Source organism: Amblyomma americanum, chromosome 3, assembly GCF_052857255.1.
Source record: "Amblyomma americanum isolate KBUSLIRL-KWMA chromosome 3, ASM5285725v1, whole genome shotgun sequence".
NCBI classification, from domain to species: domain Eukaryota; kingdom Metazoa; phylum Arthropoda; class Arachnida; order Ixodida; family Ixodidae; genus Amblyomma; species Amblyomma americanum.
This window is the reverse complement of record NC_135499.1, coordinates 67,372,074-67,400,053: the sequence shown is the minus strand read 5'-3', so window position 1 is coordinate 67,400,053 and position 27,980 is coordinate 67,372,074. Positions and strand designations below refer to the sequence as shown.

Below are 27,980 nucleotides of genomic sequence, written 5' to 3'. Positions count from 1 at the left end.
GGAAATTGCGACCACCTAGGGTTCTTCAACGTGCACTGACATCGCACAGTACGCGGGAGTCGCAAATTTCGCCTCTATCGAAATTAGATCGCTGCGGCAGGGATCGAACCCGCGTCTTTCGGGTATGCGGCCGATCTCCATAACCACTGAGCCACCACGGCTGCTTTCTTGGCATTATGCAACAGCTTATGAATGTGAGGTAATGCAGCGACCTCCTATTTCTTGTTTTGTGAAGTTTGTATCCCGTTTCCTGTGCGGCTCTGTCTTCATCGCTCAGGCGCGCTTCCTGTTTGCGTTTGTGGTGAAGGTTCTCAGCAACGGCAACAAAAACTTGTTTCGGAAACACTGCCTGGTCGAGACGCGACGCTCGCTTGAGAAGGCTCTCAGTGGAGTGCAAGCATGTTTTACAAAGAGGATTTGCGAAACAAGAAGGACTCCTTTTAACAAGTTTAAAATATGCAGAGCTGCAAGGCATGACCTGCTCCCTGCACCTCCGCTCATAAAAGCCAATACACGTGATCTGACTTAAAGCCAAAAGTGGAGAAATCGAATACTGTTCTCCTTAGTAATCTGATGTGTCAATGAGAGAGGCACTGAAACTTCCTTAAAAGAGATTGAAACGCTCCCTACAAGCGCATCGGAGGTGCACAAGAACCCATCTCAAACGACCGAAAGTGATCGATGAAGCGAAAATTCTTATTTAATGACAGACCAACCGTAAAGGAGTTGTTCCCTCGGGATAAGCACAAAAATACCCCCCCGGGAAGGGTTCAAGCGCCTGCTCGCGTTGCTCTAAAGCGCGCAGCTGAATTGTGGCCGATGAAAGAGTTGACTAGAGGAGGGACATACCTGGTGTCGACTACCTTGGGCAGCATGGCTATGGGGATGCCCAGCAGGTCTGTAATGAGGGTGGACCACTCCATCTGTAAAAGCACGCACCCGTAGTGAGAGACTTTACAGCGAAGGCCCTTGTCGCTCCCACCGTGAAGGGGTCGTACAGTCCCGTGATGCACGCGCAGGACGGGTCGGTAGCGTGCACGCGGCCCCCAGTCAACCGCCACAGAAGGAAGCTGTCCACGGTGCCCATGAGGACGCGGCCCTCGCGGGCGCCCTCCAGGAGCTGCAACGACCGGATGAAATGCGCACATCCGCTTACTCAACGTCCACTGCTAGCGCGTCAGTTGCACGCGTGGAACATAAATTGGAACACCGAGAAAGAAGCCCCTTAAGGAGTCAGTGAGTGCAAACTGAAGTTCGCCCGTATCGATAGGCTACGCCATTCCAACAGCAAAGAGGCCGCTCTCAACGAAAACGAAGCTTTGTTGAGCTAGAAAAGGCCACAAAAGAAAATACAAGTCTCGTCGTCAACGGCCGATTTTGCAGGTAAACTGCATGCGTCTACACCCAAACCAGTGATGGAATAAATATAAGTTGAGAACAGTTCTTTCCTTGTGTTAATTGCCTGCTGCTCCGATTAGCCAATATTGCAGACTGACTGGTAGGCCAATAAATCCTGAGGGCACGCCACGCAGCTTCTTTTTCATCATTTAACAGATTGACAGGAGAAGGTGCGAGCGAGAACTGCATTCTGGAGCCTCGCCTGCCTTTTCAGAGGGGAAGCGCTGCTCGAGATGCAGGCCAGAAAGGAGAGAAACGCGACCTCACTCAGGAAACTCTCAATAAGCAGCGGTGTGCGTGATCTAATGCGCGCACACCGCTGCCTCGAAAAGGAAGCGTCCGCTCACCCCGGGTACGTTCTGGAGCGCCCACAGGAGCCTCATCACCACCTGCGCAGCGGAGGAAAGCGACGACACGGGGTTAATGAAGGGTCGACCGCCGATGCGCATCACTGGCGGGTTTCTGAAGGCAGGTAGGGCCTCCACTCGCGACCCGAGACCACCCATCCATCTTCAAGAGAAAAAAAAAGCTTGATCGCTAAATTCTAGGAGCAGATAGCACTTTACGCAAGCCATCTTTGAAGGCCATGAAGAATGCAAGAGATGCCTGACCTAGTCCCGGTACCATGTTCAGCTGGCAGCCTGCAGCTCCGATCAGAGCCGCTCCCAGTGTAGAGTGCTGTTTCAGAACCAGCTGCGTGAAAACCTGTGTATTGCTCACATTTTTCATTTATTGCAAAAAAACTCTTGCAGTACGCATTCCTGTGGGGTTTGCATCTTGTAAATGTGTGTTGACGTCAAGTCGCATACAGTAGAAAAGGTGTACCAAGGTGGCAGTGGGTGCAGTCTACGGGCAACATCGCGAAGTGCGTCCAGTGTCTTGGAATTTTTCTCCAAACCAGAGGAGGAATCTTCTGACTGCTTGGGGTTTGTTGTTGAACGCAGAGTACTGGATGGGATGTGCACTTAGTGACCACAGGGTAACAGATATTTTGGTAGGGAACTAACTTGCAGTGGCGTATGCACATGTAAGCGTTTTCTCCTGTCTGCGAGGGATGGGTCGTTTCTTTCTATGTAGAGGCTATTTACGGGGAATGTTCTGTGCACGCCCGTTGATAGACTGGGACCTAGATTTTAACTGGATCTAGTCGATTTAGGCATGGTGGTATTGCTGAGCCGTACACTACGCACCCATAATTTAAGGTGGACCGTACTATGAAGCGATGTGCGTGTAAAAGGCACCTCTTATCACACCCCCCGTGTTAATGCGATAGCTATAAAGACCCCCTTACGCAGAAAATCCGACGTCGTCGTTGTCAGCGTTGTGAGCGAAAAATCACGGGCATGACTCTGGCAGGTGATCCCCACATAGCAACCTAGGAGACAGGTGAACCACCTAGGTCACGTAACCTTGCTTACCGTGGCAAGCGGCAGTCAAAATAAAGAATGGTAGCTCGGGAAGAGCAACCTGGGCCACACAAGGCCCACCGCTGGCAGCACCACCCACCGCAGGGCAATGACGCATCGCTTAACCGCTGCGCCACTGCGTCAGGAGGGATATGAGGACTCGAAGGGATCTATGAATGCAGAGAATAACCTTATGCATATATGGGAATTCCCCCATTAGGCTATTGCGTCATACCCTTACGGCTGAGGTGAAGTGTCTTCTGCATTTTTTTTTCGTGCGAAGACTTTGAGAATGCTCAGGGATCGGGAACTTTTCTTCTTTAACGTGTTTATGTGAGGTAGCAATATTTTTTGTCACAACGTACGTCAAGAAATTTGCCTTCATTTTTAACTTGTAATTTCATTTTGGTGCTCGGTGGGGTCAGTCTGTAAGCCTCGTTTCAGCAACAACAGAAGGGCAAGCATTCTCTGTGGGGAAAGGTGGACTCTATTTCTGTTTGCCTCTGGTATAGTTATTGCCAACTGTACTTCAGCTTCGCATGCTCATACGTCGGAGGATGTGCGGGTTACCGGATATCGTCAACACAGACTGGTACATCATTATTTCTGGGATTAGTTTGGCTATGGAATTCGTTTTACGACAAAAAGTGTTGTGCCCCAAATACATCCTTGAAGTACCCCGTTCTCTAGAACTAAGTTCTTCGAGAGGGTTGAACCTAGACGTATACGAAATGAACGGTTCTAAAGGAAGTCGTTCAGGCAGTTCACCATCCTACCACGGACGCCCAGATCTGCTGAGTCGATGAGAATCCCGAAACTCCAGGCCGTGTGACCTTCTCAATATCGAAGAAAACAGCAAGACGGTGCTGTCTATGAGCAAACGCTTGCCAGACAGTATTTTCAAGGCGAACTAGGTGTTCGGTTTTTGAGCATACTTTTTAAAGCTACACTGATACATGTTGAGAAGTTTATACGATTCAAAGACAAAAGTTAATCTGATATTCAGAACACTTTCAAAATATTAGGGGAGATAACTGGCAATGACTATCGGTCTATAGCTGCTATGAGGAACTGGTGGCTGTCGGGGTTTAAGAAATGGTATAATAGCGTTTTTCCAAGCAACAAGCAGTTTTCGTACTATCTATTCTGCTCAAAAATTGCAAAAGTGCTTCTGCAGCAGGCACAGAAAGGTGGATCAACATTTCATAGTGTGTTTCGTCCGGCCCTGGAGAGTTTAGTTACCCGCAATCAGTACTCTATTGAAGTCTTGGAGAGTAATTAAGCTATTGTACGCTTCATTAGTGCTGCCACTTGTCTGAAGTTCAAGTTTTCCGGCTATTTCTTTTATTTCTAAAATGAGTGCGTGCATTGTGAAGAACCAGAAACTGCAGCGAAATGTTCCCTTAATATGTATGCCTGTTCCCGTATATTTGCTTGCGAACCACAGTTCATAAAAAAAGGATCTGCGAACGTGGAGCAGCTGCCGGTATATTTACAACCATGTTCAGACTTTTTTATGTGGTTCAGCTGTTTATGCATGCCACATAATTTTTACATGATGCTTTTTTTAGGATTACGACGGCCATACCCATGCTTTAGCGCTCCTTTATATAAATTTTTAAATGCTCTCCTGAGTTCAGTACCTGCCAAACAACCAGGCTTTTTCTTTCTTCTTTTATTGCCTCCATAAATTCTAGCGCCCACCACACTTCGTGGATTTGTCGCACCGCTCCTAAGGACTGAGTAATAGCTATGCGCACGTCAGCTAGAAAGAATATGCAAGCCGCCAATAGTCCATTTATTTCATCGACCCTATGATAACCTGAAAATAATTTGTTCAGTAAAAAAAATCATTCCCCAATGCTTTCTATGGTTTCGATGACTCTTCGCTCCTTAACACGTATGTCACAATGAGCCCTTCATTTTATACAATACCCTTGTCTGCTTAACAGCTCAATGAGAGCCTCGATTCTGGCTGTCCGTAGGTAGCATAAGAGCATTCTCGCACAGCTCCAGCCCTCATCGTTCGATCACTTTCCACGCGGTAATACAGGACGTACAACGTCCGCCGCTATGAACGAACGTGATGCTAGTGGACACTCTCAAGTTTAGGTTACACGCAGCACAAATACCTCCCAAAGCAGAAGATCGGACAGCGGTCGCCGCAGCTCAGTGCACAGCTCACCGGACGCGAAATTCCGAGGTCGTACGTGGGTTCGAAACACACCTACTTTCTTTTCATTTTCAGCCACATGGTGATTAATTTTAATAATTTCCTAATAATTAACACCACACATTTATAGAAATCGCTCCCCTATGTTTTCCTAGATCTCAACGAGAGTTGGCTTCCTTAATACTGTTACGTGAAGGCAAGCCGCTGACTGAGACGAGATGACAGATGGTTACAGGATGATTTAATGGTGCACGGCCTGGCGCGACTGCACAGTTCGTCGTCTTCTAGTCTGTTACAATATGCACACCCAAGATGCTGTTAAATTTTCGTTTCAGAGAAAAAAATGTTGCCGTTTCTGTTAGACGTCGTCTATGCCAGGTCTATCCGGAAGCCATCGAAAACTGCTCTGCTACCTAAACCTGGCCATTTTACTGTCTGTATGACGTGCAGCAAACTACACTGAAAACTTGGTTTTGAATTTCCAGAGCATGTGGTAAATCGCCACAATCACATTCCCTTCGACGTGATCGACTACTGTAATGTTGCACAGGCAATGCAAGAAGCGCACGCCAGTGAACTAGAGCCCCGAGTCGAACAGAGCAGTAAGTGCACAGGCGTCAAGGCCGGCCCACACGGAGCGAATCTAGAGCGGCCAGATAATAAGTCCTGTCGCGTTGAGCGGGGCGGTCGCAAAACGTCGGCTCCCTGCGTAAGCCGGCTGGATGCCAGCACATTCGTCAGGGTGCGGAAACCGCTCACCAGGCCAGACTCGAAACGCAGCACGCTGGCAGCCAGGTAGCGGTCCTTGCGGGTCAGGTAGTACAGGAAACGGGCACCCATCCGCATCATCTGCGCACGCGCAACGAAGTCACAACAGGACAGATAACTATGTGAAATCAGCAACACGTTTAGTGGCACTGCTCGATAACATTTAAGGGCATCTAAACTCAACCGAGAGCAAATATTGGAGGGACGTCGATACAGCGAGGAAACAGATCAAAGAACAAATCTCATACTTATCTTCACCAGTAACCCGCCTAACGTAAACAAAATCCTCAGAAAAGATTTCAACATTCTCGAACAAAGCGAGCGCCTCACCAAATTTTCACTGCTCCCCTTCACGCAGTCTGCAGACGACCGAAAAACATTCAAGACATTCTAATACACTCAAAAACAAATAACCAGCCGGTATGGGGGTGCCGGCCCTGTGGAAAAAGTAGATTCCAGGTGTGCAAACACATAGAAACATCAAGCTGTGCAGTAAGCACAGCTTCAGGCTTTAAGTGGAAAATTAATGGCAACTTTGATTGTAATTCCTGCAACGTAATATACCTCCTAGAATGCAGTGTGTGCAGTATGCAGTACATTGGATAGACCGTCAACCTCTACGAATTCGCTTTAATAACCACCGCGCGCATATCTTATCTCTACCAAGCCTCCCTTGTCAAAACACATTAATGAGAAAAACCACCCATTTGATGCAATTAAGAGTCGTACAGGGTGGGTTCCACAACACCCGGGAAAGAGAGCAACGCGAGTCGTACTGTATTCACAAATTTGGAACAATTCCTCACGGCGCGTCGCTACGGGACCGCACGGTAGTCGAGGCTGAAGTGGCCGTCGCTCTAGCGGCATCGGAGGGCTACTGGACTGAGCGATCCTTAACAATACCAACCGACTCTCAAACGGCATGCCGAAACTTCATGTTAGGCAGATAGGTCACAGAGCGCTCCGCATACTCCGCTCTGGGGACCAACCCAAACAAAGCACAAAAGAAGAACCAATAAAACATACGATAGTATGGACGCCGGGACACGCGGGAGTGGAAGGCAACCAAGCGGTCGACAGGGTAGCTCGAGGGTACACTTTTTACTGAGCTCCCCCCACAAGCGACCTCGAGGAAGCCGAACCTGTCCCTACAGATTACTCGGCAATCTTAAACCACTACAAGGGCTGTAGAAAACGGTCCCCCCACCACATAAATCTCTCTCCAGGGAAGACGCCGTCGCCTGGAGGCTGCTACAGACGGGCTCATATCCGAATGTAAATACACTCAACAAAATACAACCCACACAATACACAGACAAATGCCCATGGTGCCATAAAACACCCACGCTCTATCACATAACGTGGGCTTGCCAGAAAATAGAGGTAACACCAAAAATACCAAACCCGAGTGCGGAGCAATGGGAAGGAATGCTCTCCAGCGACCGTCAGGACGTCCAACATGGGCTGATCCGGACAGCACAGCTGGCAGCGGCATCCAGCGGAGCCCTGGACTAGGGGCAGACGACCATTGCTAAGAAGACGGAAGACACCATCTGGCTCCGCCAAATTGCTCACCTACTCTCTAGAGCTCAATAAACGTTTTCCTTCCTTCACGGCATTAATGAAAGTCCAGGTGTATTGTCCTCCATCCGCCCCTTGCAGGGCCAGTGCTGACCTTACGAGTGCCAGCTTGATATACCTCGGTCGTTTATCGCCAGCGGTATCTTTTCAAGCTCACACAAATTTCTTCGTCCCCACCCCATCCCACCTCTACTTCCCAGTTCAACTGCCTTGCCATGCGGGGTGCAATTGAAGAACCCTCGCTTAAATGCTCCCGCCATTGACGTCTACCCCCCACACGACACTTGCGCGAACTCGGATGTTTTGCCACCTTTTTCTTTTTCTTTTGTGTGTGTCTGGGTGTTTCCATGCACAGTGCACGTGTGTCTAGTTAAGCTCACGGCGCCGCTGATTCGGCCTTGACTTTGGGTGCCGAAGAGGTTGCAGATGACGGAAGTCTCCTGCCCTGTCTGCATTTGATTCTGTTTATTTGTTTACCCTTTATGACCGAGGCACGCGAGTGCACGCATCTCTATTTTTATCTGTTGGACGATTCCCGCCAACGTCTGTTTCTGTGCACCTTACCCGCGTAAATGCTCCCGCCATTGTCATTTACCCCCCACACGACACTTGCCCGAACTCGGATGTTTGGCCACATTTTTCTTTTCTGTGTCTGGGCGTTTTCATGCACAGTGCACGTGTGTCTAGTTAAGCTCACGGCGCCGCTGATTCGGCCTTGCTTCTGGCTGCCGAAGAGGTTCCAGATGACGGAAGTCTCCTGTTCTGTCTGCATTTTATTCTGTTTACTTGTTTACTCTTTCTGGCCGGGACACGCGAGTGCACGCATCTCTAATTTTAATCAGTTGGACGATCCCGCCACCCTCCGTTTCTGTGCACCTTACTCGCCGCCGCTCTGTTGCCTTGAGGCGTGGCTATTATCTCCTCCCGCTCCTCGTTTTTCTTCTTTTCTTTTCCCGGGCCGGCTTCCCGCGTCTGCGGGGTGGGCGGCGGGAACAGCGCGTTTTTCGTTTTATTTTTATTTTTTTCTCTCTCTTTTCTAGTGTTCTTTCCTTTGTGCCCATCTTCTTTCCAGCATCCGTTTGTTTCTTTTGTTCATGATATGTCGTACATGTGTGCCAATGCCAACTCATTAAAAAGAGGAAGATTACTGCAACTGCAGTCTTGAGAAACGACAGGCTCTGTCCGAAACGTCGACACAAAATGAATCTATGGCTAAATGAAGCGTTTCTCAACGTTGCATACACACACACACACACACACACACACACACACACACACACACACACACACACACACACACACACACACACACACACACACATATATATATATATATATATATATATATATATATATATATATATATATATATATATATATATATATATATATATATATACTCACACCGAATAGAAATAGGCGTTCGAACGAACGAACGCGTCTCAACTTGAGTCCTTTACAATGGCACAGTCGACAAACGGCGACCCCGACCCGACGGCGCTTTCCCCTCAATTGGTTCTTTCGCAGCGGCCGGGAAGTTCCACTGCCGGCTAGCTAGACGCCTTTATTTCTTCCGCAGACGACGACCATGCATCCTCGGTGGAACCGGACCAGACCTCTTCGGAGGCTTCGGTACAGGCTCAACCGTCCTTGGCATAGTCTGCCCTCCTCCCCGAATTCATGTCCGCCATCTACCAGCAGCTGCTAGACCTCACGACCTCCGTCACCACTATATACGACTCGCCGCACCGAGCTGTACCCTTCCATCGACACTGCCGGAACACGGGGGCTTTCCGAAGGGTCCAATGCAGTGGGTTGAGGCCATCGAAATGGCTGCCCGGCGCTCTCTCTGGTCTTCCGAGACCGTTCTGGCCATGGCGGAAGACCATCTCCGCGGAGCCGCTCCGGCTTGGCACCGATATGAAGGTCGGCACTGCTCCACCTGGTCGGCTTGGACAGCTGCCCTCGTGGCCGCTTTCACCCCACTTCCTAGCGCGCATAATGCGAAGTACATGCGAATGCGGTCGCGGCGCCAAGCTCCTGATGCGGACGTCAGCTGCTACATTTATGCGAAGCTCCGTCTTCTTCAGGCTTGGAACTTGTTGTGGCCCACGGCCGCCGCTAGGCAGTACATAGTCGATGGACTGCACGATGCCACTCATGCGTCGATCTTGGCCACCCTGGAGAGCGACAGCTTGCGCACCTTCGTTCACCAAGCTGCTGACTTGCACGGCACCACCACTCGCCAATGGGTTTTGTTGCAGCCGGGTCGTCTGCCGTGGCTTCCCTGCAGCGCCCAGGGTGCTTTTCGTGCGGCCGACCGGGCCACATTTATAAAGACTGTCCCCAAGTTTCCCGGCAGAGTGTCCACTTCCAGAAGAATCATCTTTCTTTCCAGACGGTGCACGTGGAGGGCGTTGGAGGGTTGGGCGCTCTCGTCGACACCGGTGCTGAACGCTCAGCGTTGCTTCAGCGCCACGCGCCGGTCCCTCTCCACCCTTGGACCTCGGCACCACTGCACGGCTTGGCAGGCAGCGCTCTTCCTGTGGGCGCCGTGGATCTTAACGTTCGAACAGAGGCAGGCAGCAAGGTCCTTACAGCCGTCCCGGCGTTTGCGGACTTGCCCGCTGACCTACTCTTGGGTGTCTCTCACCATCTGCGGCTCAGACGTGCAGCTACGCCCGTGCCTTACCGTCCCGCTCTTCCCGCTATCGACCTGCCCACAGGTGAGCCTGTCGACCCTGGACCCTTGCCCGCCTTGCTCCGCCGGCACGGTGCCAATTTCGCGGAGAGTAGTGCCCAGCTTCCAGGAACTGATGTGCTTGTCCACCGCATACCGATCGACAATAACTCACCCATAAGCGTGCCGCTGCGGAGCTGCGCAGAGCACAAGCGCCCTGTCATAGCTGCACAGGTACGCGACATGCTGGCCTCTGGCATTATAAGGTCATGGTCTAGCCCTTGGGCCGCACCCGTTGTTCTTACATGGAAAAAAATAGCACTTTGAGATTCTGTGTAGCCTAACGAGAGCTCAATAAGCATACCATACCTGTCTCCTAAACGCTTCCTTGTATCCACGACGGAATTGACACAGTCCAGCACGCCAGATTGTATTCGTCTCTAGACCTGCGCTCTGGGTATTGGCAGATACACGTCGCAGAGGACGATAAACACAAGACTGCTTTCCGTACTCCCTCAGGGCTGTATGAAATTAATCGCATGCCTTTCCGACTGCGCACTGCTCCCAGCACTTTCCAGCGCGCAATGAACACAGTGCTTAGACCTCTCGCAGATCATGCCTTGCGTGGTCTACTTGGATGACATTTTAGTTGTCAACAAAGTGACGACAAACCTCTACGCAGCTGGCTTCCGGATGAACCGTGAGAATTGACAGTTTGGTCCACCTGAGATTTTGCATTTGGGTTATAAGAATTCTGCAGATGGCACTCACCCAATTCCTGAACGAATAACGGCCGTCACAAACTATCCCATATCCGCCAATACGAAGCGGCTGCAGACGTTCATTGGCATGGCTTACTATCTAGGAAACTTTTCCCAATTTTGCTTACACAGCGGCTCCCCTCACCAATTTGTTCAAGCAGGGTGAGAATTTTATATGGGGTGAGAGGCATCAAAGAGCTTTCCAGACGCTCAAATACAAGCTGACTCGATGATCGGTGCTAAGCCACTTTCACTAGCATGGCACACGAAAGTGCACACCGATGCCAGCCGGGTCGGTCTTGGGGCGGTTCCGCTGCAGCGTGACCTAGAGGGGGCTGAGCACATCGTTTCCTACGCTAGCCGAAAATTGTCAGCTGACGACAGCCACTACCACTCCAACGAGCTGCAGTGCCTCGCAGCGGTATGAAGCGCTGATAAGTTTCGCCGCTACCTTTTAAGGCAAAAATTCAGCATCGTCACGGATAATTCTGCAATAGCCTGGGTGTTCACCAAGCAGCATCTTAAGCACAAGTTCGCCCGTTGGGTAACAAGGCTACAAAAATACATACATGATGTGCGGCACCGGGCCGGTGCTCTTAACCATACTGCCGATGTCTTGTCACGCAATCCCGGTGATGACAATTTCTCCCGAGCCCGTTCCAGCGAAGGGTGGATCTTCTTTAACCAGCAGGGCGTGACGAAGCTCGGAACGAGGACAGAGATTTGGCCGCATTGTTGCGTCCCTTGAGGGCACCGGGAGCAACTCAAAGCTTATTTTGCGAGATGCTACGTTGTACCGTCGCCACTGGCGCAGAAACCGTAAGAGTGATTATTATCTGCTCGTGCTACCAGCTTTTCTGCACGGACAGGTTCTCCACGCCATTTATGACGCACCCACAGGAGAGCACATTGGTCAGCGAGCCACATTTCACAAGGCGCAGGTGCGCTTCTAGTGACCCAAGATGGGCAACAGCGTCCGGGCGTTTGTTGCCAGCTGCCAAGTCTGCCAGCAGCACAAGCGTCTTCCGGGATGCCAGCCTGGGCTTCTTGCGCCCACTCCCATTCGATAAACTATTTTTCACAGTGTAGGGACCGATCACATTGGCCCATTACCAACAAGAGCTGCGGGCAACCGGTACATATTACTACCTGTTGATTATCTTTGTAAATACGTACATGTTGCTGCTGTGCCCAATTTTGCCGTGAAGTACGTCGTAGAGTTTTTGCAAGATCGGTTCGAGTGGGGACACGGCCTGCCCCGAAAACTAATCTCGGATCGATCGACCACCTTCCGCAGCAGTGAGCTTTGCGCCTATTTACGCTGGGTGGAAGTTGAGCATCGTTTTGCACCAGCGTACCATCCGCAGGCAAAAGGCCTCACGGAGAGGACTAACCAAACAGGGCAGTCCCGATTTACTCCGTGCTACAAAAATAGCAAACATGATGAGGCGGACTCGGACCAGCACCTCCCACCAGCAGCCTACGCTGTGAACACTTCCCTACAAAGCTCGACCGGCACCATGCCTTATGAGGTAGTGTACAGCCAGCAGCCTCAACAGACACCAGCGTCCAACTTGCAACTCCATTCAATACTGGAACCCCTGTTGGACGACGGGAAGCCTGCCAGAAGATCAGGTCAGCAGCCACGAAGAGAACGTGCAGCGCGCAAGAGGCACACAAGCGTAACTTCGACCGTCGACGCCGGCCAGCTTCTTGCAACAAGTTGGTGATGAGGTGTGGGTGCGTCAGCACCTTCAGAGAGCGGGCAGAAAGCTGGCCGCGAAATTCGAAGGGCCCTACATCATCACCGCACGCTTAGGGGACAATACGTGGCGTGTGTGCCCTTTGTCTATTCAGGCGGGCTCCGACAGAGGCAGAAGAAACAACTTCGCGGTGCATGTGTCGCGTTTAAAAAAAAACACTCCTCCGGGAAAATTGACAATGTGCTATTTTCAGATCCGCAGTCATGGCCGAGTGCCAAGCGGTAGCGAAGATGAGGAGGAAGTGGGGAATACAGAATGGGTGTGTGGCTTCTGGAGGGCAGCTGGCCTTCTCACCGCATCTCTGAATTCGTTTCCGCCGTCACTTTTTCACTCCGGTGCTGCGAGGGCTTCTAGTGGGTGCAGGCCTTGTGAAGGGTGGGGGCAGTGTGGTAGGCGTTACCGAAGTAACTAAATACGTTAATCGTTACGCTATAAAAAAGGAAGGCGTTAGCGACCTACGTTGCCTACAAAAAAAAGGTAACGCGTTACCGTTACCGAAAAAAGTACCGCACGTTACTTTGCCATTACTTTATAGCCATTAATTTTAACTAGTGTGTATTCACCTTAAGAACTTAGCATAACAATTTCATAATGCTCACATTTCACGTGAAACTTCTAGCTCAAACAACGATTTTACACGAAATCCTGATTTAACGAGAATACTTTGCACAAATGTGCAGTAGCTTAGCAATGTTATAGTGGCCTAAAGTTGCCTGTAGAGTTACATGTGATTCCTTCTAACTCTGTGGCCCATGGTGAAGCCCCTTTATGAATGTGAATTTTAACACAAAATGACACTTCATCATCAGTTCTAACTTCACAAAGAAAGCATCGCTGAACTCTCAACAAATTTAAGGTAAATCTAAAAAATGTGATGTTCCAAAATGCTCGGCATGCTGCCACTCTTTAGACTGTTCAGTGTGTGGGTGGTTTGGGAAGGGAAGGTAGGTGAAGGCAAGTGTGTGAATACGTGTTTCGTGCTTTATGGGTATTCAGTCTTTTTGGGTGCGTCGTCAAAGGCAGGTGTTTTCTGGTATGCATGCGAGAAGCAACAAGGACCGTCGAGAGCACCTGTACATTTTGTCTATATACATCAGTTTAGGTGCTCTACGCTTGTTTTTTCTTCTAAAAAAGGTGGTGAAGGTGGGGGGACAATTGGAGCAAAAAGTAAGTAGTAACGTGACACCTCGCGTTACCGAAAAATGTTAACGTAAGTATGTTACCCGTTACAGTTCCCAAAGAAACGCGCACGTTACAAAGTTACTGAAAAAAGTAATGCGTTACCGGTAACGCCGTTGCTTGTAACGCGTTGCTGCCAACACTGGGTGGGGGTGGGTGCAGCTTCAGACAGGTGGAGGCTTCACTCGCCGAGGCTTCGCCCCGAGGAAATTTCTTGCCTTCACACAAACAATGCCGGCATTTTCGCCAAATGTCCCTGTTACTATATACTATCCCAGGAAAAGAAAAAAAGCCAAGACCTGAAACGTTGGTGTGGAGACACCAAACTTGTAATTTATCCGTGTTTTTTTTTTAAAGGGATAGCATTAGGAGGGCCACGAAGGCGAAAACTGCGGGGCGACGTCGGCGCCTGTGTGAAGCCTGCACCTGCTAGGTGGTGGCCCAGGGAGATTTCCACCTGTCAGCCATCCCCCTCTTCTTTCCCCCTCGCCACGGGAAGGGGAGAAGAGAGAGACGCCGCTCGAAGAATGGCTCAGAAAAAATGAAAACGACTAAGGAGAAAATGAGTCGGGCAACGGCAGGTACATGTGCAAAACACAGCCTCTCGAAGAATATCTGGGCAAAAAACAAAGGTTGTGGGAGCTACTCGTTCTAGCATTCCTCGGGAAGAGCAACCTGTGCCTCACAAGCGCTACCGGTGGCTGTGTTTGAAACAGCAACCTGCCAGCGCAGTGGTGCATCGCTTAACCGCTGCGCCACTGCGCTGGTAGTAGTATGAGGATTCACCGAAATCTACGCCTAGCTACGTAGTCGAAATACCATGAAAATGAGAAATGGAATATTGGAAAGTGAAAAACAATTACCTCATAATTGGAATTGAATCAGAGCTATAATTGGCTGCCAAATGAAAGAAGCATGCTGTCGCATTTTCTCCGCATCAATCCAACTTATTGTTCCTGTTTTTTTGTTTTTTTTTACACTGGTGCGGGACACATTAGTGAACGGACATCTTAGCTTGAAATTCATCCGCCAACAGAAAATACTGCGCAGCTGATCTTCTCATGCAGTTTCGATTTGGGCCTCAACAGCCCAACTTTACCTATGACGTCGATGCTGGGGTTGAGATCGCATGGGGCGTACCAAGAGCGCGAGTTCATTTTAATTCGCTCCAGATCTTACGCAAGCCTGCCTCTCTATCCAGAATACCGAGGGAACGAATAGGAATCATATCGCAATTTTTGTGCGCCAGACGTGGCCACAGCTGGGATAGCGAACTTCCATATACACCGTTGTGCAGCAAATAGAGAAGTCAGCGGAAATTCTTCCCATAGCGGTCGCAGGGAAGACAACTAGATCGTCATACCGTTGCATGACAATGGTAATCTCCAGAAAAAGCTTCATCCCCGAGCTGCATTCGAACCAGCGTCGTCGAAAAAATATCAACCGCGGACCGCGTTCGCACCCCACCACTCTGCCACGGCCGCAGCCTTATCGCGGTACTCGAGTGGGTAGGAATCATTCAGTTTTAAGAATCGTTTCATCTCCAGTCGCGAGCTGCGTTGAAGGATTTGAAACCAATATCCGGAGTTTCCTACCCTTGGCCACACCGGTAGCTGTGACGGCACAGCAGCTACAGTACGGCTGTTGAAACCGATATTGCATGGGTAGAAAAAAAACTCGGTTCAAAATTATATGCCAGGTATAGCCGAATGACCAAGCTTAATTTTATCATCATTCCAAAGGAACATCACACAGCAAAAATTTCAAGTCTGTAATCGTTCAAATCAGAATCCCTTATCATTGTACTTTAAAGGCGCCAAAACTACAGACACACAACCACAGACACACACTCACACACACGAGAGAAGAGAACGAGAAAGAGCGTCACTCACAACTGGTTTAATTTGCAGAAACCATATATATATATATATATATATATATATATATATATATATATATATATATATATATATATATATATATATATATATATATATATATATATACAGTCAGCTAGCGCCTGCGCCAGGAACACATTCACACATCAAGTCGTACACGATAAGAATCGCTCAAAAAACTTCTTTTCCGCCTTATACAAAGATATAACAGCCTTTCTTGCTGATATAGAACCCTTCAATCAGTTCTCTGGCTTTCGCATTGCTACTGCTGGCGAGAATCCGCACCATTGAAAAACATGGCCCACAAGAGCGTGAAGAGCAGGATCTAATATGCTCAGGTATATTTGGGCCCTCTTTGTTTTGCTCAACATTTCGTTCATGTTCCCTGATTCGCTCATTGGCACAGCGCCTATATAGGAACGACCGCACGAGAGGGGAATTTCATAAACTACCCCTTCAGCACATTTCATGAACGGTCGCCCATGCTTGGTTCCGCAGCCTCTTTTCCTTTTCGCTGTCTTTTTTCGACTCGAGGGCAAACGCTTCCGAGCTTCGGGGGTGCTGAGAAGACGAGCGGGAAACCATGCCTGCTCGCAACCTTTTTCATGTTGTGGGCCAACGTGTGCGCGTGTACGGCACCGCCACAGGACTCATCTCTTCCCGAGGCACCTCTGCCCCAGCTCTCACTGGCCTAGACTTCATCTTCTGCAAGAGGCTTTCGGCGACCCCTCTCACCAGCGAACAATGGAGCCCGGCTGAAGCCAGCCTGGCCAATTGGTTGTCAAAACTCGGTCGCATCTTGTGAATGCATGACTTCCTTAGCGCAGATTCAAGACACAGTGAACCAATGCCTCTTTTCACTTATTTGGAATGCGAGGAGTCAAATGGCAGAAGCCCTTTTTTTTGTTTGCGGAGATCTACAAACTGTAAAAAATTGTCCACAGGCAATTCACATGTAAAATACAAGCCTTTTCCATGTTGTTGAAATAGCGATAAAACATCGTGTGCAGCTTCAGCAATGTTCAAGCTTGCGTCCTTGGTTAAAATAAAAAAAATTGTCCACGTATCTAAAAACTTTAAAAAACGTTGTTGGTTGGTAAAACCTGGGTCTTGGTGCATTTCTGAAAGAAAAATGTTACATAATACCGCGCAGTGGCAATGTGTGAACGTCTAGGATTGGTGAGCCTTGCAAAAGAAATTGACAAAAGCAGAAGTAAAGCGCTGACAGTGTTCTTTGCGGTTAAAGTGCACAAGAAAGGCTTGCCATTCAGAACGATAGTTACGGAAAAGGGTTCATGGCAGAAGCAGATTAGTCTCTTCTTGTTGAAGCATTTGAGCAAACTACATGTAGGAGATCCGTTTTTAACCAAAAGATTCGAAGAATGTGAATTCCTGAAATCTGAGGTTGAGGCTCGGCGTGCCTTTTCCGTGGACGTTGTTGATTTATTTTATTCGGTACCCCACGATGCCCTATTTGCTGCAGTCAGGAGTGAATGTATGGAAAGAAATTATGCTGTGTCTTTCTAGAACTCTTCCGGTATTTCTATTGATGAATTTTTAACCATTTTAAAGATTTACTTGGGGTCCACTTTTACAACATTTGACCAGCGGTATTTTCTGCAGAATGCGGGCATACGTATTGGACCGTGTGTCGCGCCCGTATTATGTAACAATTTTCTTTCACAAATGGACCAAGTCGTTCACGGGTTTTACCTGATAACAAAGTTTTTAAATAAGTGGTCGATTTTTTGATGATTTTAACCAAGGACGCAAGCTTGAACATTGCTGAATCTGCACACGATGTTTTATCGCTATTTCGACAACATGAAAAAGGCTTGGATTTTACATGTGAACTGCCTGTGGACAATATTTTACAGTTATTAGACCTCAATATTGAGTTCTGTACGGATCAGGTGTGGTGGGCTTACGCTCCGTGAGCATAAAAAAAGCGCTTCAACCATTTGACCATCGCATTCCAAATAAGTGAAAAGAGGCATTGATTCACTGTGTCTTGAATCTGCGCTAAGGAAGTCATGCACTCACAAGATGCGACCGAGTTTTGACAACCAATTGGCCAGGCTGGCTTCAGTCGGGTTCCATTGTTCGCTGGTGACAGGGGTCGCCGAAAGCCTCTTGCAGAAGATGAAGTCTAGGCCAGTGAGAGCTGGGGCAGAGGTCCCTCGAGAAGAGGTGAGGCCTGTGGCGGTGCCGTACGCGTGCACAAGTTGGTCCACAACATGAAAAAGGTTGCGAGCAGGCATGGTGTCCCGCTCGTCTTCTCAGACCCCCCCTTGAAGCTCGGAAGCGTTTGCCCTCGAGTCGAAAAAAGACAGCGAAAAGGAAAAGAGACTGCGGAACCAGTCATGGGCGACCGTTCATGAAATGTGCCGAAGGGGTAGTTTATGAAATTCCCCTCTCGTGCTGCCGTTCCTATATAGGCGCTGTGTCAATGAGCGAATCAGAGAACATGAACGAAACGTTGAGCGAAACAAAGAGGGCCCAAATTTACCTGAGCATATTAGATCCTGCTCTTCACGCTCTTGTGGGCCATGTTTTTCAAAGGTGCGGATTCTTGCCAGGGGTAGCAATGCGAAAGCCAGAGAACTGATTGAAGGGTTCTATATCAGCAAGAAAGGCAGTTATATCTTTGTATAAGGCGGAAAAGAAGATTTTTGAGCGATGCTTATCGTGTACGACTTCATGTGTGAATGTGTTCCTGGCGCAGGCGCTAGCTGACTGTATATATATATATATATATATATATATATATATATATATATATATATATATATATATATATATATATATATATATATATATATATATATATATGTGGTTTCTGCAGATTAAACTAATTGTGAGTGGCGCTCTGTCGGGTTCTCTTCTCTCGTGTGTGTGTGTGTGTGTGCTTTTGGCGCCTTTAAATTACAATGATCAATTACCAACTAGCCCAACAAGAATTTTCTCTCATAGAAACCTTTAGAATCCGTGCAATTCTGCGAGTACCGTGATAGTTATATTATAACTAAACCATCCTGAAGAATCCAGATTAGCAACACCATTAACCGTGCTAATAGCATATTATTGGTACCAAATTTCCAGCGTTCAGTACTCCGTAAAATGAAGGCTTTTTGAGGCACTAATCGGCCTAAAATATTGCCACGTCTCTTCACTAGGAGCTCTGCTTTATAGGGGTGAGACATATCGTGCTAACCGTTCCTTGATTAAATTACATACTCTTGTTTTATGCACTTAAATACAGCCAGACAGCCACAAAAGTGACCAAAAAAGTGAAATCCGACGACAAAAGTGACACATTGTCTTCCGTCTTTCTTGTTCCGGCAAGATATTTTCCCACATTAACTTATTTCATTACCTCACCACCGTTTGCTACTGCAAGACTAAGTGATTCATCTACCACTCTGCCATCCACGACGTACTTGTCGCATTATCGGAAGTGAGACTCCACAAAACTGCCAAATTTTGTTCAGTCGCTTCTCTTACATATTGTGAACAGAAACACAGTTCTGGTAATGATTTCAGAAACAATATAAAACCCGAGAAAACTTGTTTGTACATCCCTTTCTCCTCTTGTTCTACATAGCAGCCACTCTATAAAAATAAAATACGCTATCACTGAGCGTTATTTCACACACACGGTATAGACGCCCCGTGAGAAGCGCCGTCACGGCGCCGCGATAGCTCGCTGGCGGTGAGGTATACGAGAAGCGGCCACTTAATCCCCCCACCTTGATCCGGATGCAGGTGTTCCACTGTCGGCACAGAGGCTCGGCGCGGGTGTCCTTCCAAGAGATGAACTTGTGCAGGGGACGGCCCGTCTGCCTGCGCACAGAGAGGCCCACGGCTGTGAACACTTGGGCGCCGCCTTTGAGCTGCTGGTGGAGGCGACGCAGCATTTCAGTCGTCTTTTAACAAGACCTTATTCATGTTTAACACTCTTGGAGAAAGATTTTTAATATTGGAAGACTGGCATAGAAATATTGGAGGTAAATTGTCCATTCTTCCGGTATGTAGCAAAATAGCTCTTCCATAGTGTTTCCATCGCTCGCATGCCATAGAAAACCAATAAGGAATGCAGTTGAAATACTTGGGGTCGTCTTCACGGAAGAGATGCCATGGGATGCCCAAGTGGATCATATTATACGCAAGCTGTCACGAGTCGTTGGCTTGACTAATATAAACAAGCATATCTTCCCTACCAAGGCTAAAGCTCTGTTATACCATGCATTGTTCTACTCACGCATAAAACAATGTCACTTGGTCTCGGGAGCGAAAACCATTAAGTAACACGCGTAAAATATAAGGATGGCAGAAAAAAATGCTAAAAATATTTGTAACGTTTCTTATGACCACCGGTCTCTTCCGCTCTATCAGAAACATAACATAATGACCATATATGATATGTACGCTTACCACTTAGCTTTAGGCTATAAAAAGGTAATTAAAAGCAATGTAGATTTTTTTTTAACGAACTGGCTTCCTTACAGAGAAAATTAATGCGCGTTTTCGCGCCCGTAACCAACCCATATGGAATAAAGTGTTATTTGGCACAAATTACGGACAGCAGATGATACGGTATCACTTTCTAAGCTTGTTGAATTCACTAAATAAGTATGGCCTTGAACTTCAACGAGCATCGGAAGCTGATATCAGATTAGTTTTGTCCGCGGCTCAACCTGTTTCTTGCTATGCTCTTGATATGTTCCAGTCGTAAAAGTTTTTGTTTGTTTTATTTTGCTGTGATCGTGATTCTCCCTTCTTTTCTCTATATGTAAAACCTGCATTTTTGTAAACTAAAAAGTGGCATTTGTTTTGTTGCCTTTCATTGTTTTCCGAGTGCGAAAGTTCGACATGTGTTCGATGCTGTGAGCTTTCACTTTGTCTCACTATTTTGCTGCTAGTAGGAAAAAAAATCGGTTCTTTTTAGTTTTTCTCTTTTTTGCGTAAATTGTGACCGCGCTTCTTTTTTTTTTGACGAACGAAATTTCTGCGCATGTTTCGTGCAAATGCCGTCATTTTTGTTTCTGTGAATCTTGTGCTGACAATCTATGAATATAATGTGTCGTCGAGTGCTTTTATTTTCTGTACACGCTAAACTGTTCTGCTGATGTCTTTTTTCTCCACTTTTTTATTATTCCTAAGGGGGGGGGGGGGGAGCCTCGTCAAGTCGATTGTCCGGCTTTTTCTCCTTACCTCCTCCATCACAATGATGAAAAATAAAGGTGTTTGTTACTATTATTATTAAACGATATCAAACCGTTGATAGCCAAAAAAATGCAGCCTGCCAACGGGAGTTCTGCGGATATCTATTAGTTGTTATAGTCAAATCTTACACTGCATGAAAAAAATTACGGCGATAAACTTTCTCCCCTTCAAAAATGCTTTTGTCCACAATTGTTGGGTACGTATATATTTATTGGCTGGTTTGTACTGCTGACAGCTTTTTGAACAGAGCTCGCTACGGCAACAAAAAACGTCAGTCCCAACCCCACGTGACAACACCAAGCGATTGACGCCACTGACGGCATTCACGCATACATGTGCGAGATGCTGAGTCTAAAATGAATCGGCGACGGAGCAGCGTGTCCAGGTGCGAGTGCTGTCGAACTGTCGGCGTGAGAGAGAGACATGACCAGGGTGGCGCACGGCTTCAATGACTGGGAAGGGCGAGCCTCCACGGACTGAAAGATAAGGGAACCCTTGTGAGGAAAACAGGGGCGCGGCTCTCCGCCACGGGGGTGGGGCCGTTGCTTCGGCGGGCTTGCGACATCTTCCACTGCGCCCATGTTTATAAAATGTTCAGCGATGGTGTAGCCTCACGCCATCTGTGCGCAGCCTACACACTTCAATACTGCGTCTTGAGTGCAAAAAAAGTTGTTCGCATCTCAGTGAGCCAGTGAATGCGTGAGTTCAGGAAAATTATAATCTCAAAAGTACCGTAATTTGTTCACTTTTTCCGCATAGGTGGCACCAGGAGTGCCCCATAATATAGGATAAGGGGAAGAGATTATTATTTCACTAGTTTTCTTGAAGATCACACCACTTAAGGGAAACTTTTCTTTTTTTTTGCTGTAACTGCTGCCACGAGATATGAGATATTTGCAACAAAAATATTACTGTGCAATATAAATATCTCAATTTTTTTCTGCAAAAAAATTCGATCCAGAGACCACATTCAATATAATTTGGCTTAATATTGAAGATAGGTGGGGTAGGCAACATTACAACTAAGGCCACATGAAGAATAAGGGCTAGGAATTCGTTTGAAAGGTCACCGAGACGCTTTGTTCTAGTCACTGGCTCAGTTTTGTCCTGCCTGCCATTGATGGCTCGCAAGACCAGGATTTTCTGCGTCCGTTCTCAATGAATTATTGATGCACTCTCGACAAAATGCCTGAACCGATCAGAAAGGGGCGAAAACAAACTGCGGCATGCCTGTTAGCCACAGCGGTGTGCACTGAAAACGACGTTTTCGAGCACTGAAGCAACACCGCGCCCGCTACCTTCGCGGGAAAAAACTTCATTTTCCACATTTCTACCGCTCATATCTCAACAAAGTTTGGCAGACACGTTGCTTACTACTTCTTCAACCTTGGACAACCAAAATCCAAATTTGTTTCCCATCAAAAAGATTTTTTTTTTGCCCCGCATCCCTTCGCCGAGCTGACGGATGCGATTCTGGATTCACAAAGGGCCGGACTGCCGAACACAGCGGCTGGCAGAGCAGTCATCCCCAGGACCGGAACGGTGACGGAGCTGCGCACTCACGATGGACAACGGTCGCCTCCACCCGAGGAGGTCAGAAGCAGGATCAAAGCGAGCCCCACCGCGAACTCCACGATGGTCGGTGCAGCAATGTACTGCATTGACCGACAGCGGCGGCAATTCAAGGGCGACACGCACGTGGTCGTGGCAGCGTACCCCGAAGGGGTCTCTTCTCGGTGGCCGCCCTGAGCAGAAGAGACAACTCCTTGACCCTCGCGATTTCCGTCAGGACAGAGAGCCCAGCTGCGGCTCAAGCCATAGCGCAGAGCTAGTCATCGAGCACCACGAAAGGATGGGCAGGGAAGTTCACGTCGTCACCGACTCGCAACAGGCCTGCCGTAACCTTACCAACGGCAACGGGCGAAGATCGCTGCTGGCGGCTCAGATCCTATAGGCCTGAAGCTGGAAGAATACCATCAAATCACGTGGACGCCGGGCCACGCGGGACTGGTGGGGAACGAGAGGGCGAGCGTCATAGCTCGGGCGAACGCCTCGAGATCCCGCGGCTTAACCACATGATTTATCCTCCCTTTCATCAAAAGCACAGCACTGAAAACGCAGTAGCTCTATTCAAACAAACACATTCCCAAACCTGCGGAGATAGAGCGAAATGTACCCAGTAGCATATCGTGGCGTCTGCCCCTGGTGCAGCAACACACGTCTTGCCACACACGCCACTTCCACGTCTCGTGGGGGTGCGGGTGCAATCCCACAATTAAAGACGCCTAGCACGTCACTTGAGTGGTGGGAGGTACAGCTGTCCGGCGACACCCTGGCGGGACAAGAAGCGCTCGTCCAGCAAGTTCGTCGAACAGCCGTGGCCAGTGGAGCCTCGGAATGTGGAAGCCCCCCACTCGACCACACGATCACTAATCTCGTTGGTTAAAATAAATGCTTCTCCTCCTCCTCCCTCCTTAAGAAAGGGTTTACAACCGCAACCTACAGGCATCTCCTGTTAGTGTGCAATCGTAAGTGAGCTCGATAGTGAAGTTCCTTTTAACCTTTATGCATACACCTTGCGAAAGTATGTAGAACTTCTTGCTGGGCGAGTTGGGGCATAGCTTTATTGGGATGGCGTTGTGCGAACGACAAGACGTACACAGGAAACAGCAGAAGATGACAGATAGAGCGCAAACTATCAACTGAATTTGTCGCTTTCGCTACAGCATATATATGCAGTATTCACACGTGCAAAAAGAAGGGGGGGGGAGGACAAAAGAAGTTGAAGACAAGTCAAGCCTGCATAGATCAGCAAATCTCGGTGGCTTTTGCTGATCTATGCAGGCTTGACTTGTCTTCAACTTCTATTGTCCTCCCTCCCCCCCTTCTTTTTGCACGTGTGAATACTGCATATATATGCTCTTGCGAAAGCAATAAATTCAGTTGATAGTTTGCGCATTATCTGCCATCTGCTCTTTCCTGTGTACGTCTTGTCGTGTGCGCAACGCCATTCCAAGAAATATTGCGAGAGTATACATGATCGCTGCCTGAAGAGGCGCCAATGAAATCCCTCTCGCGGCCGATTCTGAAAACAGCGGCGGGTCCGCTGGCCGCCTCCCCCCCCTCCCCCCCCCCCCCCCCTGCGTTGGCACGCGTTTTCCGGCCTCGTTGCCGGTTTGTCGCGGCCACAGTGGTTCAAGTCAGTGGCTGAGATTTTATCTTTGTGTTTTCCAGTGAAGGATATTTATATACTTGCAGATATAGAGGTAGAGAGGGACCGGCGCTCTACGAGAGTGGTCGCATCTTCGACACCACTGCAATATGGCGAGCCCAATGCGCCTGTGCGCCAATGGCAACCCCGCACCGCAAATGGAATACCTTGCCTGTAAATTACCACAACAATGCAGAGGCCTAACCTTTCGGTGCAGTTACCGAAGCGTTTTGACAAAATGGTCTGATGCTCCATGAAATTATATTCTGTGGCACCACCGTGACCCGGTCAGTTACTAACGCCTGAGAAGAATGAAAAAAAGGAGGGGGGTCGGGCATGTCTGCTGGCTCGCCCCCAGCGCGAGTGAAACAAGCGGTGGTTTTTGTGGACCTTCGCGCGGCTCGGGCAACGACGGATGGGAGACATCCCAGAGCGGCGTGAAGGGGGCCGGAAGCCAGCGCCTGACGGACGGCGAAGGCCCGAAGATGAGCGGCAGCCCCAAGGACGCCGCGGATATGTGCGTGTACGCGTGGGCGATCCGACGCGCCCAAGAAACGGCCGCGTGCACTGGCCGAGGTGGAGGCAGTTGGCGCCGGGTGCGCGGCTGATGGCCGGGGCGAGATGCTGGCCCCTGCGAAATACGCCGGAGAAGGGTGTTGCCCGATAAGGCCAAGGTCTGCGCCTGGGAGAGGCGGCGCCTACGTAACGGCCGTCGAATTACCGGAACCAGTGACGATGCCTTCACAAGGACTCGACCGAAGGGAGCAGCGGGGAAGCAAGGACGAGAGAGAGCAAGCTGGAAAGGAGGACCGGGAAGAGAGGACAGACGACCGAGAACGGGACAGATGGGCGGTGGATGCCGAGACGAGAGGCCGCATCCTGACGGCAGCAAAGTTGGCTCAAATGTGTAAATAATGTAAATATATTATCCTGTATTTTTCATTCCGTGGTGGCACGGCAATGACGTGAAGCGGACCCGGTCTGGATGCTGGAAGAGAGAACGTGGGCCCAGAGTTGAACGAACACCTCGACCGTCGGCCAAGTGACCAAGTGTCACAAAATTCGGCGCATTTTCGAAAAATAACCGGAGCTGCGCCAAAGCAATCGCGCCCGCGCGCGGTAAATTAAAACAAAAAAGCGGGGAAGGACCCCCGGAGAGTGTGTAGCTTTGCGCGTACTGCTACAACTCAGCTCGCCGGCTCGGCGCCGAGGTAGGCATGGCCGCGCGCGGCGTCGATATCTCTAGAATGTCGGGGAAGTTTCTGCTCGTTGTCGACAGAAAGGGCGTAACCTTGTCCGCGCTAAAGTGGTGCCCTTTCCCCTTAGCTCCTGCGCCGATGACTCAGCGTGCAGAGAATGACCTAAATTTTTCTGGACGGTGATTTCCGCGCTCGACCAATGGGGTCGCGCGCCCGGCACGAGAAGGAGGAGTTTGTGCAGTTGAAGCTGCGTGTATGTGCGCGCCTGCCTTGGCGCGAAGAACAAACAGACGCGGTCTGCGCCTAAAAATGAGGGGCTGCAACCACTGTGTGTTAGCTGGAGCCGCCGTTTAAGCTTCCGAGAAGCGCGCCCGCTCGACTCCCGGGAGAACACCACTCGCCCAGCCCGGAACAGCGAGGCAACGTGCGCCAACCTGCGGGACGGCCCCGTCGAGCTCCTCAGGTCGTTGGACTGTCGCAATACCCGGTGAACAAATTGTGTTTTGGTTGTTTGGCTCTCTGTTTGTTAGTGCACTTTAGGTGCAAAGGTTCTGTTAAATTGAAACCTCCCTCGATTGTTACTTTTCATGAGTTGCTTTGTATTTGTAAATCACTTTGTATCTGCTCGTACGAATGATAGTGAAATTTTTTGTATCGTCTCTTCGCTGCATAAACATTGTTTTGTTTTGTGAACCTTTGGCTCCGACCCATTCTCTGGCTTACGACCGGCGAAAGCTGGGCACCAAACGACCAACCCCCTTGTCACTTGGTAGCTGGTCCCCGGCTGAGATTGCCACGCTGAGTCGAGGGCATCTCCTTTGTGACCGAGACTGCTACCCCCACACGCTCTAAGGGTGTCTGGGAGCGCACGCTAAAGTGCGCGAAGTGGTGACATATTCTGGCGTCCGCCTCAGGACGTTTGGTGCTTTCTGAGCTCAGAGAACGGAGAAAGAGTCGGAAGGAGTTTACGAAGAGGTCGTAAACGAGTGTTTAAGAGCAGAGCGATATTGTGAGGTGCCGCGCTGAAGTGGTTGGAGAGGTTCACAGAGCACAGGTCACGTGCTGCATCTGAAGAGTTCAGGCTCAGAAGGAATTTCAAGGAAATAGCTGAGCTAGGTCTTCGGAAAGGTCTGAAGAGAGCTGAACTTGTTCAGTGGGTGGACCAGAAATGGAAAGAGGTTCGAGAAGAGAGAAAAGAATGGCAGAAAAAACAAGAAGAAAGAGAGAGAGAAAGACAGCGCGCTAGAGAAGCCGCTGAGAGAGAAAGGCAGTGCGCAAGAGAAGCCACAGAGAAAGAGAAAGGGAGCGAGAAAAAAGAGAGAGAGAGAATGGCAGAAGAGACGAGAAAAAGCAGCAAAGCTCGCTTTGGAGCGAGAAAGAGAATTTCAAAGAGAGTGTGCCATTCCGGCGAGGAAGCTGGCTGAAGTCCGGCGCTTGAACAACGCCATGGAGCATGCGGAGCTTATACCCGGAGAAGCCGGATGAAAGACTAACGAGTCTGATTTGTCAGAAACCAAGGAAAAGGCTGTAACTAGCTCCACTAGTGAGAGTTTGATTGAGGAACAGCCAGTGTCCGCCGCTAAGATTGAAGCGGGCGAGGACCAGACCAGAGTGTCGCTTCCTCAGGAAAGTGACTGTGTAGCTACTACCGAGGTAGTAGGCACTGAAGAGAAAGTCAGCCTGGCGCTTCAGTCAGAGGGCACCTTAGGGCAGTCGCCTGAAGTTGAAGAAAGCAGGAGCTTCACTGAGAAGTCGCCGTTCTGCACGCCTGATTGTTGCAGCAGTGACTGAGAAAGAGCGGTTAAATGACGAAGAGCGCCAAGGCTTTGTCGTCACTAAAGCTGCGCAGAGCGCTACAAGTGAAAAACCGGAGCCTGTTCAGCAGAAACCCTTGAGCATCGAGGAGGGCTTTCACGGCGAGGAAAGCTAGGTAAATTCTTCCTGTGGGGAAGCCGAATGTGCAGTAGAAGGAAAGCCTTTTTGTGACTGCACTGAAAGTGACCATCTGAAGGAAGGAATTGAAGAAGATTGAGTGCAAGTGAGAAGAATGCGTCTCCAACCTCTCGTGAGCCGTGCCCTCACCACGCTACACGAGACAAGGCCAAAATGAGGACCACAAAGAAAGCATCTGGCAGGGAAGAAAGTTCAGTCCTCAAAGAAAAAAAGGGGACTGAACCACTGGTTTCATTGCGATAACTAATCTCCAATGATGCAAATCAAAAGGAAACAGGCTTGCCCAGTAGAAGAATGAGGAAGGAAGTAGGACGAAAGAGAACCAAGCTGAAGACAGCTCAGTGGGGTGCAAGAGAGCTGCACGAATATCGCAGCAAAGTGAGAAAGAAGCTGAGACAAACCAGCCCAACTTTCAGAAAGGACTAAGTATGGAAGCGGAAGCGCAAACAGAAGAGCGAACTCCGAGAGGACGAAACACACGAGAAGTGGAGCCGTCATGAGCGAACTGGCGTAAAATCGTTTCGCAACAGACGCACTAGCCGCAGGAAAAGAGGAAGGGCTCGAAGTCTGAGCAGAAACACTCACAGGGGTACGAGTAGGAAGCAGAGCCAGAACCGCGTTCGGAAGAGGAACCTCTGTAGAAAGAAGACGAGCAGAACGCGCGACAGGAAGAAAACCCAGAGTCGCGTTATAAAGCGAGCCACAAACGCTTCCGAAATATCGAGCGGGGCAACATTAACCCGAACCGACTCCATATGCCGAATGTGGGAATATAGGCGCAGGA

At 49.1% G+C, this 27,980-nt stretch overlaps 1 protein-coding gene across 1 annotated transcript in view; it reads right to left on the bottom strand.

Moving 5' to 3' along the window:
• The window catches only part of LOC144124645 (glycerol kinase 5), a 166,778-nt gene that overhangs the window by 58,416 nt on the left and 80,382 nt on the right, over positions 1 to 27,980 (bottom strand). The window contains exons 5-9 of the mRNA XM_077657451.1: positions 19,357 to 19,450; positions 5,737 to 5,826; positions 1,746 to 1,787; positions 983 to 1,120; positions 850 to 923 (exon numbers count right to left, since the gene is read on the bottom strand). Of these exons, the coding sequence (XP_077513577.1) occupies positions 850 to 923; positions 983 to 1,120; positions 1,746 to 1,787; positions 5,737 to 5,826; positions 19,357 to 19,450 (438 nt within the window). The remainder of the gene's footprint in view (positions 1 to 849; positions 924 to 982; positions 1,121 to 1,745; positions 1,788 to 5,736; positions 5,827 to 19,356; positions 19,451 to 27,980) is intronic.